This window comes from Micromesistius poutassou (assembly GCF_964030765.1).
Source record: "Micromesistius poutassou genome assembly, chromosome: 6".
Taxonomy (NCBI): Eukaryota; Metazoa; Chordata; class Actinopteri; order Gadiformes; family Gadidae; genus Micromesistius; species Micromesistius poutassou.
The window spans coordinates 8,245,398-8,263,501 of NC_140276.1; the positions used below are offsets into that span (position 1 = coordinate 8,245,398).

General features: G+C 46.3%; 1 protein-coding gene across 2 annotated transcripts in view; it reads right to left on the reverse strand.

Moving 5' to 3' along the window:
• The window catches only part of cyfip2 (cytoplasmic FMR1 interacting protein 2), a 29,736-nt gene extending 11,848 nt beyond the window's left edge, over window positions 1-17,888 (reverse strand). The window contains exons 1-19 of one of the 2 annotated variants that reach the window (XM_084469548.1): window positions 17,758-17,888; window positions 13,964-14,114; window positions 13,105-13,194; window positions 11,016-11,093; window positions 9,954-10,055; window positions 9,488-9,669; window positions 8,752-8,848; window positions 8,206-8,334; window positions 7,965-8,069; window positions 7,239-7,321; window positions 6,093-6,330; window positions 4,706-4,858; window positions 3,718-3,857; window positions 2,561-2,708; window positions 1,572-1,725; window positions 1,019-1,175; window positions 440-536; window positions 236-312; window positions 20-128 (exon numbers count right to left, since the gene is read on the reverse strand). In XM_084469548.1, the coding sequence (XP_084325674.1) occupies window positions 20-128; window positions 236-312; window positions 440-536; window positions 1,019-1,175; window positions 1,572-1,725; window positions 2,561-2,708; window positions 3,718-3,857; window positions 4,706-4,858; window positions 6,093-6,330; window positions 7,239-7,321; window positions 7,965-8,069; window positions 8,206-8,334; window positions 8,752-8,848; window positions 9,488-9,669; window positions 9,954-10,055; window positions 11,016-11,093; window positions 13,105-13,194; window positions 13,964-14,080 (2,256 nt within the window). In that variant the 5' untranslated portion in view covers window positions 14,081-14,114; window positions 17,758-17,888. Of the gene's footprint in view, window positions 1-19; window positions 129-235; window positions 313-439; window positions 537-1,018; window positions 1,176-1,571; window positions 1,726-2,560; window positions 2,709-3,717; window positions 3,858-4,705; window positions 4,859-6,092; window positions 6,331-7,238; window positions 7,328-7,964; window positions 8,070-8,205; window positions 8,335-8,751; window positions 8,849-9,487; window positions 9,670-9,953; window positions 10,056-11,015; window positions 11,094-13,104; window positions 13,195-13,963; window positions 14,115-17,757 lie in introns of both variants that reach the window. The other variant, XM_084469547.1, reaches the window with a different exon arrangement.
• Between the last annotated feature and the right edge of the window lie 216 nt (window positions 17,889-18,104).

Consider the following 18,104-nt stretch of genomic DNA (forward strand, 5'->3'; position numbering starts at 1 on the left):
GGAGCCGCGCCCTCAGTACCTGCACGTGTCTCTGCTTCAGCAGCGTCTCGTAGCGGTTGGACGGCGGGTAGGGGATGATCACGCCGTAGTTTTTACACTCGGCCCGGAAACGCTTGTCTAGCAGAACGCTGAGGGAGACGGAAGGAAGAAGAGCGTTTGGATGGGATTTGATTGACATGGCGTATGGAATCACAGCTGTGTTTTGAGTCAAACGTAGCACACAGAGCCCTCCTACCTGCCCGCCATCGCTTTGTAATAGGCGAAAATCTGATCGGCCAACTTGTAGACAAACTGATCGAAACAAAGGTTGACCTGAAAACAAGTACGAAAAGGATTTAGGATACTGAAGGTTAACATAAAACATCAGTCAGAATTACATTTGTTTTATCATCCTATCGTTCATTATAATGAGTTAAATTTAAGATGGCACCAGTCTTACCTCAGCCTCGATTTCATCGTAAAGGAACTGCTTCTTGAACTTTGTCAGAGCGTAATAACCGCTGTCGTTGTACAGGTCGAGAGGGTACAGCACGTATCTGTAGCACACACAACCGCTCTGGTTAACAGTGTGTACAATACAAGGTGACGTCATTCGTAGCAATGAGTTTATGTGCAGGTACAGAAGCACCTTCGTCCAGTCTTAGCACTTCAAAACACTTGAATTTCAACTGTTGTTTATTGTGTTTGTTGACATTTTCAACAAACACAATGTTTATTGACATTTTCATTCTGTCATTGTCTGTAACCTTGATTTTTTTTTTTTGGCATTTGTGTTTGCCAGGATGCTCTTGAAAAGAAGATATTTATAATCTTAACGAGACTTAGATAAAGCTTCACAAATGTTTTCATCACAACACAATAAACAATAGAGATTCTTTATGCGTCTGTGTTGGCAAGGTTGCTCTTCAAAATAAGACATTTACAATCATAGACTTAAATAAAGCTTCACAAATGTTTCCCCCACACTACAGTAACCCCATCAGGTCAGCGGGGGGGGGGGGGGGGGGGGTCGCCTTACTCCATCATGGAGGGCTCCTTGGTCTCCAGGATGTGGTCGGTGAGGATCCAGGGCATGGACATCTCGATGGGGAACTGGATCCTGCGGCCCATGGTTAGCTCCAGGAAGAACTCCCGGAACCACAGCTGGGACAGGTCGCAGCAGTGCTGCAGGGCCTCTGGGGGGGGGGCAGAGCACAGGGGGGTCAGGGTCCATCACCGCCTCTATCTGATTCCTAGCGTTCTGTCTCAGTGGCCCAGTAAGAGCGCCCGCTGAACATGCGTCATTGCGTTCCGTCGGCATCCGCGTCGTGTTTACGCGCGCTGCAGGACGCGCTCACAAAACCGCTCCTTTGTTCATTGAAAAACAATCAATGTACAAAGAATGATGTCCTCATTTGTTCTGAACGTGATCATTGTTTGATGAGTGGATGACAGAATTTTCCATTGAGTATTGAAGCTTGCAGATTGTTTTTTTTATAGCTTGGACGCAGTCATTTTGTGTGTTGCTCGATTTGTACGCGCTATGGGGGCGGTGTGTGTGTGTGTGTGTGTGTGTTTGTTTGCCTGCTCACCGCTGAAGTTGAGCAGGTGGGTGAAGAAGAAGGAGTGCTTGTGGAAGTCCTCGATGGCGAGCACGATGGGCCCGTCCAGGCTGCTGCGCAGAGTCTTCTTGGAGCCGCTCTTGTCTGCGATGAGGGACTCCAGCATGGTGCGCACCATGTACAGCTGGGGAGGGCAGGGTTAGGGTTAGGCGGGTGTAAAGACTAGCTCTTGTCTGCGATGAGGGACTCCAGCATGGTACGCACCATGTACAGCTGGGGAGGGCAGGGGGTGTAAAGTAGGGGTGTGACGATACACTAAAGTCACGATTCGGTACGTACCTCGGTTTTTAAGTCGCGGTTCGTTATGTTTTTCGGTACAGCAGTTTTTTTTTTTTTTTTAATTTTTCAAAACATTTTTTGCATTTTTTGCAAAACATCAGACAAGACACTCACAGAGTGTGTGATAATCAATAAAAACGTTTTTCAAAAAATCTTGGTACGTACCGAAATGAAACGTGCATCAAACCGTTAGACCCGTACTGAAAAATTTCGGTAAGAATGAGTATCGTTACACCCCTAGTGTAAAGACTAGGCTGTAACCAACGATAGGTTAAAGACCATCACACTAGCTCTTTAAAGCGGTAATCTCAAAGATTTCCGTTTCGTTTGAATTAATATGAATATTTAGTCATAACTTTGGAACCGGAGACGTTGATGAGCAGGCCTGGATTTTTAGGCATATTCCTAAAGGAGACATACAGGTAACGCTATGGACATGTGGAATCAAACCGAGAACCTCTGGCTGAGAGTCAAACGCTGTAGCCGCTACACCTTCCTACACCGACTACAGAGCATACCAAATATTGAAATAGAGCGTAAAATTAATTGCCAGGTACAACATCTTTACCACTAGTTTACAAAGAGTTCTTCCAATGGTTCCATGAACTCCAATGATGGCGATGGACAATGAGCCTCATGTAAGGGGGTTGGAGAGGGGGGGGGGGGGTGGTGGGTCGTACCTGGGTGCTGGAGGGTCCCACGGCCCGGCGGGGAACCTTGATGTCGAAGCCTCCTTTGGGGTCCTTCTCGCCCCTCAGACAGGGGTCGTTGGGGGGCTCGCGTGCCCCCTCCCAGTCGCAGATGGTCTTGCGGATGGCCTGCAGAACGCTGCCCCGCCACACAGAAACATAACGCATCAGCTGGTTGTGCACGTATAATTGCGGTGACTTTTAACACAATTCACACACTGGTCCACCCTTAGCTGTCCTTGGTGAGGGGGTCTGGCTTGGGCCCTAGACCAGCTGACAGTGGGTATAAAGGGCTGATTATGGTCCCACGTTCACGCAAGGCAACGACCACGCAGACGCTTCAACGCAGTCGTGAACCTTTATGGTTCTGCATCTGGTTTTAGTGAGCGGACCAGTCACAGCCCTTGCGGCTGCGTCGCCTCAACGGAAGGTTACAATTTTTGAAGGCGCACGTCCGGCCCTTGCAGTGGACGCAAGGAGGGTCCGCAAGGACGTAACCCCCTTGCCTTGTCCCATCTAGCTCAAGGATGCCGACAGGTAGACTGCAGACACGGGGATCAAACTAGGGCTGGGCGATTTGGATTAAAAATAAAATCTCAGATTTTTTCAAACCAAACCAGATTTTTAATAGAAATCTTAATAGATTTTTTCTATAAATGACCAATATATATATATGGATTTTATTTGAAGAATAACAATGATTAACAAAACAAAAATAAATAACACACATCTCCCACTCTGCTGCGTGCCTCAGTTTAAGATTTTTCGGACTTTCTGACTTTTTCTGAAGAGGAGGGGGCGCTACTATGACCTACGGGACCTCAGAGAAGTAAAAGTGGTGGCTACCGTAAATACCCGATTAAAATGACAGCACTTGATAAAAAAAAAGATTGATAAAAATCGATTAATCGCCCAGCTCTAGATCAAACACAGAATATTTCTGCTGGAGATCAAACACTGTGGCCACTAGACCATCTTGCCTTCTACGTCTTTCCAAGGGCTACAGAGTGTATTTGTCCCTGCCACTCGCCAGGGAGCAAAGTCAGATAAGATTAGATGTACTTCATCAATCCCACACAAGAAACATGGGAGTCACAGCAGAGCGAAAAGAGGACAGCAATTCACCTCCCCAGGGTGATTCTCTTTACCTGATAAGGACATTCTTCTTCTTGCGCACAGCCTGGCGAAGGGGCTCCCTCAGGGTCATCTGAGCGAAGTCCTGCAGCGCGGCATAGATGGTGTTCCTGATGGCCTGGTTGAACACAGACTCCATGCGTCCCATCAGAACCTGAACACAACAACCACAGCCACCCCCGGGCTCAGTGACGTCATCAGGCTGAAGTGAAGCGGCGGTCAGGAGGTACTCAACAGAGGCTCTCACCAAGGCCCTCGTTGTATGATAAGCCAAGTTTATATTAATGTGAAAATGCCAAGTGGGTGAAATCACATTCACCATTTAGTCGTTTAGCAGACACTTTTATGCAAAGCGACTTACAGTGAATTCAGGTACAGGTCATTAAGGTACGGGTTAAGCATCCTGATCAATCTGAATTAAATCACTTTTTTGTTGACACAATGTGAGGAAACATTGGACACAGAGAGTGAGTGGAGAACCAGTGTTGTGCATTAAATAGTTCAAAAGAACTTTGAAGTTCATTTTTCTATGAACTTTGAACTGAACGTAACATATTTTTAACTAAAGAACTTGAACTTGAAGTAGTTCAGATTTTGTGACATTCTGAATTGATGCTTTGGTCCAGATGACATGTTTATTAAATAGAGTTACTGCCTTAGTTGTGATAAATGAATTAGGTGTACAAATAATATCCACAACAATTTGAGATTGTAGTGATGGGCAGCAGGTAATGGAGAGGATTCATTTTAAAAGATAAGCACAGAATACTCACCCCCACAGTTTTTCTTTGGTTTCTAAAAAAACTGTTAATGAACTGAACATGAACTAGTTCAAAACTGAATTGGTGAACTATGAACGTGAATTTATTCATTTTCTTTTGTATGAACTGAACTTTGAACTAGTTCATGTGAAGTGTGAACTTGCACAACACTGTGGAGAACACACCCCGACCATTACCTCCTCCATCAACATCAGGACACAGTTTGGTTTCCCTGCATTACCTGCAGGCCCTTGATCATGGCGATGACCTCCACCAGGGCGAACTTCTCCTCGCTAGTGTAGTTGTAGCGCGTGGCACGCTCGTACTCCTCAGCCGTTCCGGGACAGTCCTTGTTGCAGAACTTGTCTGTCGGGTGGACCAGCTTCCACGAGTACTGGGGGCCGGGGGGGAGGAGAACATACATGAACATGATGGACAGAATGAAGGGGGGACTGGTGAAGACTGAACAGAGCTTCAGGGATTTGTTCCTTTCAGTTCAACTCCAGCCTGCAGCGGTTGAGGGGGAACCAGTGTGCGAATTATACCACGGTCTCCGGGGGAGCGGGGGACGGACTGGGATAAAGAAACGGCCCTGGCATTTGCACATTATGACAGGCCGCGGGTGTAATTGTTGACGACGGGGGGGGGGGGGGGGGGTGGGGGTGGGGGTCGCGGACAGGATTGTTGACGGGGGGGGACGGGACGGGGGGGACGGGACGGGGGGGGACGGGGGGGTTGGTTACGCGCGTTCAAGATTGTTGACGGGAGGGGTTGGTCGCGGACAGGATTGTTAAGAGAGCAGCCAGTCTATAGCCTAACCATGAACAATATGCCATTTATTTGGCTATGATATCAATATTTTAGAGCTCCCCCAAAATTTCACAAACCATGTTTCCAGGGGAGCTCAAATCACCACTAGGGGAGCTATAGCTCCCCCTGCTCCCCTTAATTCGCACACTGGGGGGAATCCATTTCCAATCTGCGGTGCTGTTCCTCTCTGAACTAAACTAAGATCCAAATCGAGTGATTTCCAGATGAATGCATTCAAAAGTATATTCATTTGTAGAGCCCACACTCCTCAATACAACAGGAACAGTGAGTTCACACACTCAGTTCCCAGGCTGACCGATGTCATACCTAGACCACAGTGAGTAAGCGGAAAGACTGCAGCCAATCAGGTCAGCAGTTGTCACGTTCTCATGGCATCGGTTATCGACACATCGACAAGGCTGAGGCGTCAAATCATTCTTTCTTCTCAAAATAGCATCTCATAACACTGCAGCCACCACGTCACGTCCCTCAAACACAACACACACACACACACGGTAAATGGACTGCACTTATATAGCGCTTTTCTAACAAGTGGCCACTCATAAAGCGCTTTACAATATTGCCTAACATTCACCCATTCATGCACACATTCACACACCGACGGCGGTGTCAGGGTGAGGCGTCTCGCTCCAGGGACACCTCCACACTCCGCTAGGAGGAGCCGGGGATCGAACCAGCAACCTTCTGGTTACCAGCCGGCCCGCTCTACCTCCTGAGCCACATCTCCCCCGCCCCCCACCCCCCACCCCCCACCCCACCCCTCCCTCCCTCCCTCATGGCCCCAGGGCCCCACCTACCACTTCCATGACGTGTGTGCTCCACTTGGAGAGCAGCTGGAGGCCCCTGAGGGCCAGGTCGAACAGCTCCCGGTACTCCTCGTCCGACTTCTGGCTGTCCAGGCCCGAGCCCGTCACCACCTCGCTGTTGCTGTAGCGGGCCAGCTCCGAGATGAAGCGGATGTGGTCCTCTCGGATCTGCACCATCTGCTCACACAGGTTGTACTGCGGGGAGACGCTGCTCTGGGTGCAGGTCCACCTGGTGGGTGGGGGGGGGGGGGGGGGGGAGGGAAGAATACAGCAAAATGAATTAGAATTTTGAATGAGAAAATTTAAAGGTCGACATGACATGCCACCAGGTGTGAGTGTGTTCAGCCGTTACAAGCCGTTTTGGAAATCTGCCCCTTATGACATCACAGGTGGGCGTGTCCACCTGTGTGTCCACCTGATGTGTGACGGATAGATGAGCAACGTTTGCTACAGTCCACTGGGTAGGCTGGTGGACTGATCTATCCAGCACACATCTAGGTGGACACGCCCACCTGTGATGTCATAAGGGGCAGATTTCCAAAACGGCTTGTAACGGCCAATCACACTCACACCTGGTGGCACGTCATGGGACCTTTAACAACAAATAAAAAAGAGAATAAATTGCAATAACAATGCAGTTCAGTATAGTGGGAATTATGCTGTTTTAACACCTGAAATTCACTGGGATTAATACAATAAGATAAGTAACACTTAGAGAGTAAAAGTACAATAATTAACCATAACGTTACATTAACGTCCTGAGTTAATTCAGTAATAAGCTTTAACCAACGGTTATATTACAGTTAACTAATGTGTCGAGTATTAATTTATTAATGGTTTTCAATGTTCACTAATGGGGTTCATGTTAATTAAGGTGCTATTTTATGCATTATTTAATTGGGTGACCCTAACCCACTAACCCTGACGCTCACTCTAACCCAAACCCCAACCCTTCCCCTAACCCTGACCCCAATGCTAATGCTATATAATAACGGTTATAACTGAATTAACGTATGCTAATTAACGCTTAATGAATGCACCCTTAGTGGAAAGTGTTCCCAGTCTTATCTCATCTTGAGAACCTCCACACGAGGACTGTGGTAGTAAGGTGTGTGGGGGCGACGTGGGAGATCTTACTTTGACTTGTTCTCCTCGTAGTGAGCACTGGTCTCAATGTAACGAGACAGCTCGATCTGCATGTCTCCAAACAGCGGCACAACCTGGAGCTTGGAAGAAGAGGGGAAATCAGGGGGGGAACGGTTCCCACAAAAACATCTCTCCTCCTGGCAGCGAAGTGACGAATCCTACTATGGGCACGCAAATATCCCGAAAAGACACGCCCGCCTCCATTTCCGATTGGTCCGTCACACACGTCATCCCTATCTTTGATTCTAATGTCTATGGATTCGACTACCGCACTTTTACTGGCTTGATATTAGCTGCTATGGTTAGGGTTAGGGGTTAGGGGTTGGGGTTAGGGTTAGGGTTAGGGGTTGGGTTAGGGTTAGGTTTAGGGGTTGGGTTAGGGGTTTGGTTTAGGGGTTAGGGTTAGGGGTTAGGGGTTGGGTTAGGGTTAGGGGTTGGGTTAGGGTTAGGGTTAGGGGTTAGGGTTAGGGTTAGGGTTAGGGGTTAGGGGTTGGGTTAGGGTTAGGGGTTGGGTTAGGGTTAGGGTTAGGGCTCTTTTGTGACGCTCTCGAATGCTCACAGTGAGGGTACCGTAGAGTTCTAAAGCGTCCAGTTGAGTTGCATGCAACCCGGCAAATCACAGACAGAGTAGGGCGGGTCTTAGCGTGGCCATGGTAGGATTGGTAAATAGGCCTCCTGGCAGGGCTTCAGAGACGAAGAGTCATCGGGCGACCTCACCTTAAAGAACTTGTCGATCTTGCTCAAGTTGATCCTCTTTTTGGCGTCGAGTTTGTAGATGTTGCTCACATTTCCGTCCATCAAATAGAGACCAAAGCCCATCACCTGACACACACACACACACAATAAGAAGGTGAATTAGCACACAGCTAAGCTAGCTAGCAAGGTGAGTTTGTATTTTGTCTCTTGCTTTAGTAAACAATGTGGGGGTGGGGGGAGGAGGGGGGTGGGTGGAGTCTACCTTGAGCAGCATGTGCTTCTCGCTGGGGGTGAGGTACATCTTGTTCTCATAATAATCCACGCTGATGTTGACAATGTCCGCCAACAACTCCTCATAGCCAGGGATCACCTCCAGCTGTTGATGCAGGCACTGTGTGGAAACATGGGAAGAAACCTCACGTTAACATTGAAATACTATTCATAAAAAAGGCATATGCAGACAGAAAGGGAGCAGATAAAAGTATAACTGTAGGGAATTGCAGATTCATTTATTTGCACAAAGTAACTGTTTCTAAAATAGCTTTAAATAAATAACAATTCTTGTAACAAATAAAAACAATAAAATGGAAGCCCTTTTATTTTCGTATCCCTGGTTATTCTTAAACGGTCCCGTGTAGAATTTAGTGGCATCTTACAGATTGCACCCTGCCAACAACTCTGACACAATGATTATTATTTTCATTGGATTAGACACTAATGAAATCAAATTGATGAATACTTTACTCCATTGCTGCCAAGTGCGTTCCATGAGATGCCACTGACTTCTACACGCTTCCCTTTAACTCGCCTGAGTGATGCGGTTGTGGTTGGCCAGAAACATGGAGAGGTTCTGAGACTCCTGGATGGACTGGGGGTCCGCCATCTTCCTCAGGAACTGGGCAGCTCTGAACACGACAGATGGAGGGAAAAAGAAAGAGAAACAACGTTCGTTTTTAGCTTATTTGTAACAAGACTGCTATTTTTTACTAAATTGTTGTTATTTGTAAGAAAATAAGTCCTTTGTTTTATCATTGGTCCTCATTTATATAGTGTTTTCATCCAAAGCGCTTCACGGTGTTGACTGACATTCACCCATTCATGCACACATTCACACACTGACGGCGGAGTCGACCACGCAGGGCGACAGCCAGCGGGTCAGGAGCAGTCAGGGTGAGGCGTCTCGCTCAGGGACACCACGACGCTCAGCTAGGAGGAGCCGGGGATCGAACCAGCAACCTTGCGGTTACCAGCCGACCCGCTCTACCTCCTGAGCTAATGCCACCCCATATTATTTTGTCATTTGGCATAGAGAATAATATTCCTTCATGTTTAATAGTATTTACTGCCAGTCACTCTGGATAAAAACGTCTGCTCAATAGTCCAATAAATAAAGACCTCATTCATTAGCAGGCGGGGCTTGGGCACCTCGCCTTAGGATCCCTGTGGGTAGACTACCTGGAAACGAAGGTTTGATCCCCGATCGGACCCCCTAGCCACTAACGCTAATCCACAGCGACCGCCGGGACCGCGGGGCTGAAGCCTACCTCTTGTAGGCCGAGTGGTCGTTCTTCACGCTGCACTTCATGTTCTTCAGCTCGTCGAGGACGGCGAACATGTTGATGAACTTGCCGAGCGTCAGCAGGTAGGCCTCGGACACAAAGTCCTTCCTGCGCTCGGCGTGACACAGGCGCTTCACCTCGCTGCAGAAACGCTCGATCGCCTTCCGCTGCGGAGGGTCACACAGGTCGGACGCTTTTATCACCACCGTTGTGTGAAAACTCAAGTGCATATAACGGATGGGCCAATGAAATAGATGAATTAACAGATGAATCGATTTGTTCGTCTCAAACCATTTGTTGTATAAGACACGTGCGTGAGTGCGTATGAGTTCACTCACTCGATGTTTTTAAGTCGTAACAGTATGAAGTCCAACCAACATGTGTATTAGTACAAACATGTTTAAACTATAAAAGGAGGCGCACATGTGACGCCCTACAGCAGGGTTGTTACCTGGAAGTACATGAACTTCATGAGCTTGGTCACTTCTGGCTCCAGCACCTCCACCGTCTTCTCATAGATCTCCACTCGGTTCGGCTGCTCGTTGCATTTCACCTAAAGACCACAAGAGGGTGCCATTAAGCAGCTGGACATCACCATGGGTCAAAGATGCATTTTGTTAAGCCCCTTCCACACATACAGGTAGTTCCCGATAAATGACTGTGATATAATTGCAGGCACTATATTCTCCTATGCGGCTATGTTCAGGAATGTTTCCGTCTTGCACCCCATACATGGCAGAGCAACGCGGGAATATGGGAAGAGAAAGTCCATCAGAGGGCAGCTTTGAAACACTGAGAGGAGCTCCCTTATTTCAGAACCTGTCCCGCATCCAGAAATGATTGCAAAAAGGAGCTTGTTTGCAAACCAAAGAAGCTGTCCTGATATTATTATTGGCTTTCTAAGATCAGTAACAGTCGCCGATTTCAAAAACATCCTCAGTGGAGTCTTGTGATCGGCGTGAAAGAGTCTTACATTAAACGCCTTAACCCTCAACGTGCCTCTCCAAGAAAAGTGACTGCTTTCATTCCCAACACGGCCATACAGGCAGTGATAACGTAATGTTGCTACATCTTGAGCAGGCAAATCGCCGATGCAGATTTCCCTGTCCCATTCAGACAGGACCCCATACAGGAAATCTACTGGAACATTGCGGGGTAAGCCTGCATGTGTGCAACAGGCTTTAGTGAGTCAAAAGGTGAAATGCAGTATTTATTTAATTCACTGTCAGTGTACAAAACCTTGTTTGTAATCAGCAATACAATATTAATGCGTCAACACATTCATCTTCATATAGACCGATGAATTATGCATATACTTGTATCCATTTGTCTTTCATTCCATTGTTACTTCTCTCCTCCTTATTATTGCATGTCGTATTAACCTGTGTGTATAACATTCAAAAGGCTGAAGTGGTCTGTTTCAGGTTGCCTGAGGTGGCTCGTGTGAGAATGATACTTTCTGGTATTGCTATGACTACGTGTGGGTGTGAGTGTGTGTGTGTGCGTGTGTTACCTGGGGTATGGCTCTGGAACAGCTTCTCCAGGTGTAAAGCATCACGGCATACTCGTGGCCCTCCTCCAGCATCTCATTCTGTACGACACACACACGCGCACACACACACACACACACACACACACACACACACACACACACACACACACACACACACACACACACACACACACACACACACACACACACACACACACAGTGAAATGATGAAGAGCAGTTTGGCGGGTCATTGAGAGCAGGCCTGCGGGGACCATGGGACCAGGGTCTAAGTGCGTGGACGTTGCAGCAGAGATCAGAGTGCTGCGCTGAGCGCCAGGAGACGTAGATCAGCGATGCAGGTTCAGAGGATGATCCATCATTTACTTGTCAAACCTACAGGGCATGTGGACCTCGGGATGTAGGTGAAGGAGCAGAGCTAGCATCATAACAACAGCCCCTTCCACAACCTGACCTTCCTGAGAAAGCCTTGTTATTAACATGTTAAGCCCAGCTTAGGCTCAACATGTCCGCCCTAACATGAAAAAGTATCTGTGGTACTTAAGTTATAAGTCAGTGGCCTATTTAATATCCTTCCTTAAAAATATTTTGTATGAAAAATAAACATCACATCAAATAATTTGGCTGTAAAGACTATAAACACAACCAAGCAATAAAATAATCATAATAAAGCTAAAATGATTTCCTGGTCTTGATCTGATTGGTTGCTTGAAAAACGTTGGCTGAAGTCTCCAAGGCAAGTTAGTAAGTTAGTTACTAGTTAGTAAGTTAGTTAGTCGTTGTTTAGGTTTGGGTCCCGCCCGCTCCTCTGTTCTTGTGCTGGCCATTATTACATTTGGAGGTTATTGCCATAAACTACTAAAATGTCTTCCGTGCTCCAGAGTTACAGACGTGGAAGACGGCCGCTGATTTATGGACCACTGTCCACGCAGAAACCTAATGTTCCTAGACACTGATGACCCTGGGGGGCCAACTACTCTCTCTCTCCCTGCTTTCACTACCTTCACTCAGTGCCACAATCACTACATCATCAATAGTCATCATTGTTACTGGCTGTTTACATCATAAAGTATAATAAAGTCCCACTACTAAAAATACTGCATCACTCTTTTGAATTATTGTATGGCTGGGACAACCGATGTTTTGTAAAATCAGCCATCTTCATCTCTCTGCCGTAGGCCTACCATGTTTTAACCCGTCCCGAACTGCGCTCGTGTGGCCGTTGGACCATGCGTGTCGTCCCTTACGGTAGGTCTCTATGGACTTGAACATTACACCGCTAACAGTGTTGTATTTTTTTTTGTCTTTCAAACATTGGTAGACGCAGAAGAGTCATTTCTGAGGCCAAATAGCTGCGGCTTGGCTTGGCTGAATGTGTTGCAAGGGTTCATAGTTCTAATCTTAGGGTTGCATAACACTTTCAAAACACATCTTTCCTGCTAAGGGCTCAAGTAGGAAATATAGGAGGCTGTTTTTGTTTGTTTTTGATTGAGAGGTGTGTATAGCCATCTATCTATCTATCTCTCTATCTATCGAGAGAGAGAAAGATAGAGATATATATATATATATATATATATATTCTCTCTCTCGATAGACAGAGAGATAGATAGATGGCTATATACGCCTCTCAATCAAGTGTACAAAAACAGCCTATATATATATATATATATATATATATATATATATATATATATATTCCGTTTTGGTTCCGTTTGGAAAAAGTGGTGTGTCAGTCAGATGTAGAGTAGGATAATTCCCCAGTCCTCTTCGGTGGCTAAAACAGAAGGTCCTCAGAAGTACCTGCTGGGGACTTCCTGAAATAAAGCCCCCACTTCTCCTTCTCTTCTCTCTGTAGTCACATCACACCCTCCACTCATCCTGAAGGAGGGACGAGCAGTCCCTCCTTCAGGGTGTGCGAGCAGTGTGTGTGTGTGTGTGTGTGTGTGTGTGTTGCCAGAAATGAAAATGACCAAATGACAACTAATCCTGTGAATACCAAGGCTTTATTTGAGTGTATGAGCTAACCCAATGTTTGTTTACCCAGAAGGAGAAAGAGGCTTTTCCAGAATGAAAAATGGTTACTTTGTCTTACCATGCTGGAGTGGACTGTGGCTTGCTCTATGTAGCGGGCAATGCCAGTCACAAAGGCATTCCTGTCTTCAAAGTTGGTGTCAAAATTTGCCTGCAAGAAGATAGGGAACAAGGTGCATGATATAACAATTACTTAATAAATGCTGACTGCATGGCCACAAGTGTGTGTGTGTGTGTGTGTGTGTGTGTGTGTGTGTGTGTGTGTGTGTGTGTTGTTTGTGAGTGTGAGTGAGTCAGTGAATGTGTTTATAAGTGTGTGTGTGTGTGCGTGTGTGTGTGTGTGTGTGTGTGTGTGTGTGTGTGTGTGTGTGTCTCGCTGGTGTCAGTCCTCTCATTGGAAGCACGACCCAATTAAGTTTAGACACATGACTAAGAAAGGGTGTAGTTTCAATGGAATTGCACCACAGCACTCGTTTTATTCAAGATAAGAGCATGCGGTTAAAAATACACACGCACACACTATACTGGATGACGGATCACCACTAAAGGAAAGAATAACAGTACTATAAGGTAATATACTGAAGTGTGTTACCTAATTACCAGCAGGTTATTATTAAGTGTGTAGAGATTTTTGATATAGGAGGGTGCAAAGAGGTGTCAAGGCACTGGCGCCAGTGAACAATTAAAAAGACATTTATAAAACACCATTTTATAAATGAAGTCATTTCACCTTTTCAAATTAATACACAGATCATAAGCAGCGTAAACACGAGTGTGACCAAATTTGTTAGGGTGCCACCGAATGAAGAAGTTAGTGCGTGTGCGTGCGTGTGTGCGCATGCGTGCGTGTGCGTGTGCGTGTGTGCATGCGTGTGCGTGCGTGTGTGCGTGCACATGCGTGCATGCGTGCGTGCGTGTACCTGGTACATGATGGAGGAGGGAGGTGGCTCGATGCAGGGCTGCTGGTCGGGGAGCGGCAGCTCCTCCAGCAGGTCCACGTTGGACAGAGCATCCTCCAAGGTCACGTGGGTCGTCATGGTAACAAGGGGTCACTCACACTGCACCCCCCGTCTGACAGACACAGGGCGAGGGAGAAAGGGGGAGAGAGAGAGAGAGGAGCGAAGAGAGACAGAGAGAGAAAAAGACACACACACAGAGACAGATAGTAGAAAGAGAGATGCCAGAACAGCATGACAATGGACGTTACTATGGCAACAGATTAAAGCGCTTTTTAAACAGCCCAGATTCTGCGGGCATCAGATAGTGAGGCACTGCAGACTTCAGATATCGAGGAGATGTCCTTTAGACTTGAGTAACACGGCATTAATTACCTTTTTCATCCATTTCGAAACATCACGCACAACATAATGTGGTTCAGCAAAAAAGGCTGTAACAGGCTTTAACCTCGCAAACGGTTGAAGCACATTGCTTTGGTCTAGACGGTGTGGTATTCTGATTCATTTCCTCTTTACTGAGCTCATCTGGAGCCGTGTCTGCATCTGCAGACTGTAAACTTTATAAAGACAATGCAGTCCCCAGAGGCCAAACAACGTCCCCTTTCTGCTCAACGTCTACACAGTAGACAGTGTTGTTAATGAGGAGGAGCTCCTCTTAACAGAGTATACCAAAAGAAAAACGTCCAACCTAAAAGGTTGTGGATCATGTGCCTCTGTCAAAGAATGAACCTTTGATTCAACACTGGTTAGCTAATCAGCCTAATATCCGCATAGTCAGATAAACTAGGCTAGAACTAAGAGAGAGAGAGAGAGAGAGAGAGAGAGAGAGAGAGAGAGAGAGAGAGAGAGAGAGAGAGAGAGAGAGAGAGAGAGAGAGAGAGAGAGAGAGAGGGGTTCCGTTTCCACTTTGGAAAAGATGGTGAGTCAGACCGAAGACAGCTTATAACAACCTGTGGCCGTTTAGGCACATAACATGGTTAAATAACATGAGGCACTATACTAAGCCCAGGTGTCGTGTGCTAAACCAGAAACTATTTTAACAGCCAGCTAACAGTGTCAGTGTGGGATGGCCCTGTCGGTTCACTGCTTATAGCTTAATTTGCGCACAGAATATCCTAATTTAATTCAACCCAGTGGGTGTGGTATGTGTGTGTGTGCACCGTGCAGGCGCGTCCATGTTTGAGTGTATGAACACCTAGGTGGGGGTTTCCTGTTCAATCAATTCACATGTACAGAAAATACATTTTTCATTTGTGACAATGAAAAAGAAAGAGGGAAGTTATCCCACGTTTTTCAAGTGACTAAGCCTAAATTCATCAAGAAAAAAACATTGATTGAAACTGAAAACAAATTGGCCGCCAGGAAATGCTATTTACTTAACTATGTGTCATAATTATGTTTAGGCTGTCTGTAATATGCCGTCATTGTTCTTGTATACAAGTCGCTGGTGCCATCAGTACTCGTAGCAGGCAAGTTTGCTTTAGCGACACACTTCAACAGAAGGGGTTTTGTTGAGCGGACAAATGCACCCAGTGCTGCTTAGCGTTCTTCTCAGTGGTCATGTTTTGGGAATACAGAGGAGACTGAAGTCAGGGCTGTGTTCTGTGCAAACTTTCCCACAGTGGGGCGGATGCATTGGTTATCAACACTGCCTTTATGTGGCTCCTTCTCTGTGCACAGCCACCAAAGCCATGGTGGTCCCTATACTCTGTGTACAGGCCTGTGTTGAGTCTGAACAGAAAACACTTCTTTTACTATTACTTTAGTTTACAGATCAGGTATCTGACCCAAACATGTCATACCAACCCGGAGAGAAAGAAGAAGTAAACATTGTTAAAAAAAATAGCCGAGGTGATGCCACAGAAAGCTGGCCTCAGTGAGTTGCTGTTTATACATGAGTGCCCAACTTACCAGAATGAACTCCTTGTATGTGTAAACTGGCATAGCAATACAACTATTTGTGATACGGAAAAAGGAAAAATAGCATAGTTATGAGAGCTCATTCTTGAACAATGTTTGTTTTAAATAAAAGTGTGTGTGTGTGCGTGTGCGTGTGCGTGTGTGCGTGTGTGTGTGTTCATCTGTGTACGTCTGCATGTGTGTGCGTCTGTGTGTGGAAAAGTTAAGAGGCTAGGGGGTGAGAGAGAGAGAGAGAGAGAGAGAGAGAGAGAGAGAGAGAGAGAGAGAGAGAGAGAGAGAGAGAGAGAGAGAGAGAGAGAGAGAGAGAGTGTGTGTTTGTACAGGGACTATAGGGCTAATAAGTGTGTCAGGTCTGGGTCACACAACTCAATGGGATATCCCCCGCAGGCCGATCTCTGCGATAGGCTATCATCATCTCACTCACATCCACTCTGATTGGTCAATACAGAGAGGGTCCGGACACACAGACCAAGTGATCTATGTGGGGCTGCCAGCTACTGTGTGTGTGTGTGTGTGTGTGTGTGTGTGTGTGTGTGTGTGTGTGTGTGTGTGTGTGTGTGTGTGTGTGTGTGTGTGACACCGAGGAATGTGTGCTCGGGGGATCGTTGTCATTCAGACCATGTTTGACAAAACGGGCACGCTCACAATAAAGCTGCTGCTGTCCCATGATCCCGGGTGAGGTCACCTCATCATAAACCCATTTACACACCAAAAATACCAACAAAACAACCATTCTAGGAATTTTCATGAAGAAAAAAAATGTGGGCTTCATAGCAGAGAAGGACACACTATACATATCAAACCTACATAGCCTAGCTTATGAATTGGTGCTTGTATCATGTGATCAAATCCATGGCATCCCTCTTGAAACTTTGTACTGAATTTGTATTGAATCGGCTGGAATTAAATTAAAAGCAATTCAGCATTTGCATTGGGTATAAAATGGCTCGACTGAGCGCTGTTGGCAGGTGCCGGGCCAGCATAACGACGGAACCCTCCATTACATCATTCCGTAGAGGCGCACAACATTTCACAGCCGCGTCTTCCATTGAGTGGTGCCTACGGAACGCCTGGGATGAATTAATATTGTACAGCACCAAAACCAACTACCGTGATCTAATAAATGGTGACGCACTGGCTGTAAATGAAGACGAGACGGAAGTAGGTGAACCTGTCATTTGCGAGTCTCTGTCGCGGCCCAGCAGATCGTCTGCCATCATTACCAATTGGAAACGACTCAATTAATATATAGTGATGGTTTAACCCTCATTATAAATAGTTTTGATATGCGTAAAGTAAGGATATTCATTTTGTTAAATTCGGCAGCTAGAAAGAGTAATTTTTTCCTTCACCTTAAATATTGAATGGTTGCATTATGAAATTAAAATGTTATCTTGATATATAAAAGAAAAACCGGTACAGCTTCGAGGGAATCGTTGATCTGGGAGCGCTGTAATCGTAGAGCAGTAACCAGAGAACGCTCTCATCTCCACACCCCACCCATCTCTCTGAGCAGAGCTACTATACCTTAGCCACCAAGATGTAGCCTAACGGGATCCCATACATGCCCTAGAATAAACGCACATCGGCCCGATGAATAGCCTGCGGAGATACGTGCGTTGAAACGACAAAACATCAACGCCACTGAATAATGCACCCGATAATAATACAGTGCGATGCCAGAGATAGAGGGAAAATACTAGAGCAAACAGCGGCAGGGAACGATTGGTCCCCAGCCATCATCACTATAGCTCACATCTCCGCTCCCTGTCGACCAGCGCTCCCCCCCAGCACATCATTACGATGGAAACGGCATATCCAGCTCTTTGGAAACCTACCTGTTAATGCATGTCCGTCCAGCCAACTACGAGGCGGACAGTGTCGTGCTTCACGACAGCGATCCAATGTTTAAGTACGCTTTCTTTTCGCCCTTTTTTGTACGATTGATGCTGTGGTTTCGTGCGGTGCGGATCAGCTAATCCACCCCACACAAAGAGCAGAAAATGGCTGCAAGTGCATTCTCTTAAAGACACAGTCACCGTATATAACTGAGTTGGTGATGCTGGGGATGGTGCAGGTGGATTATAATAATGTTTTAGTGTGATGAAACGGTTGATTTAACCACTTAAGTGTAACTGCCTAATCATGAAAGCAGTTTAGTTTCGCCTAGAAGTTCTTATCAGGC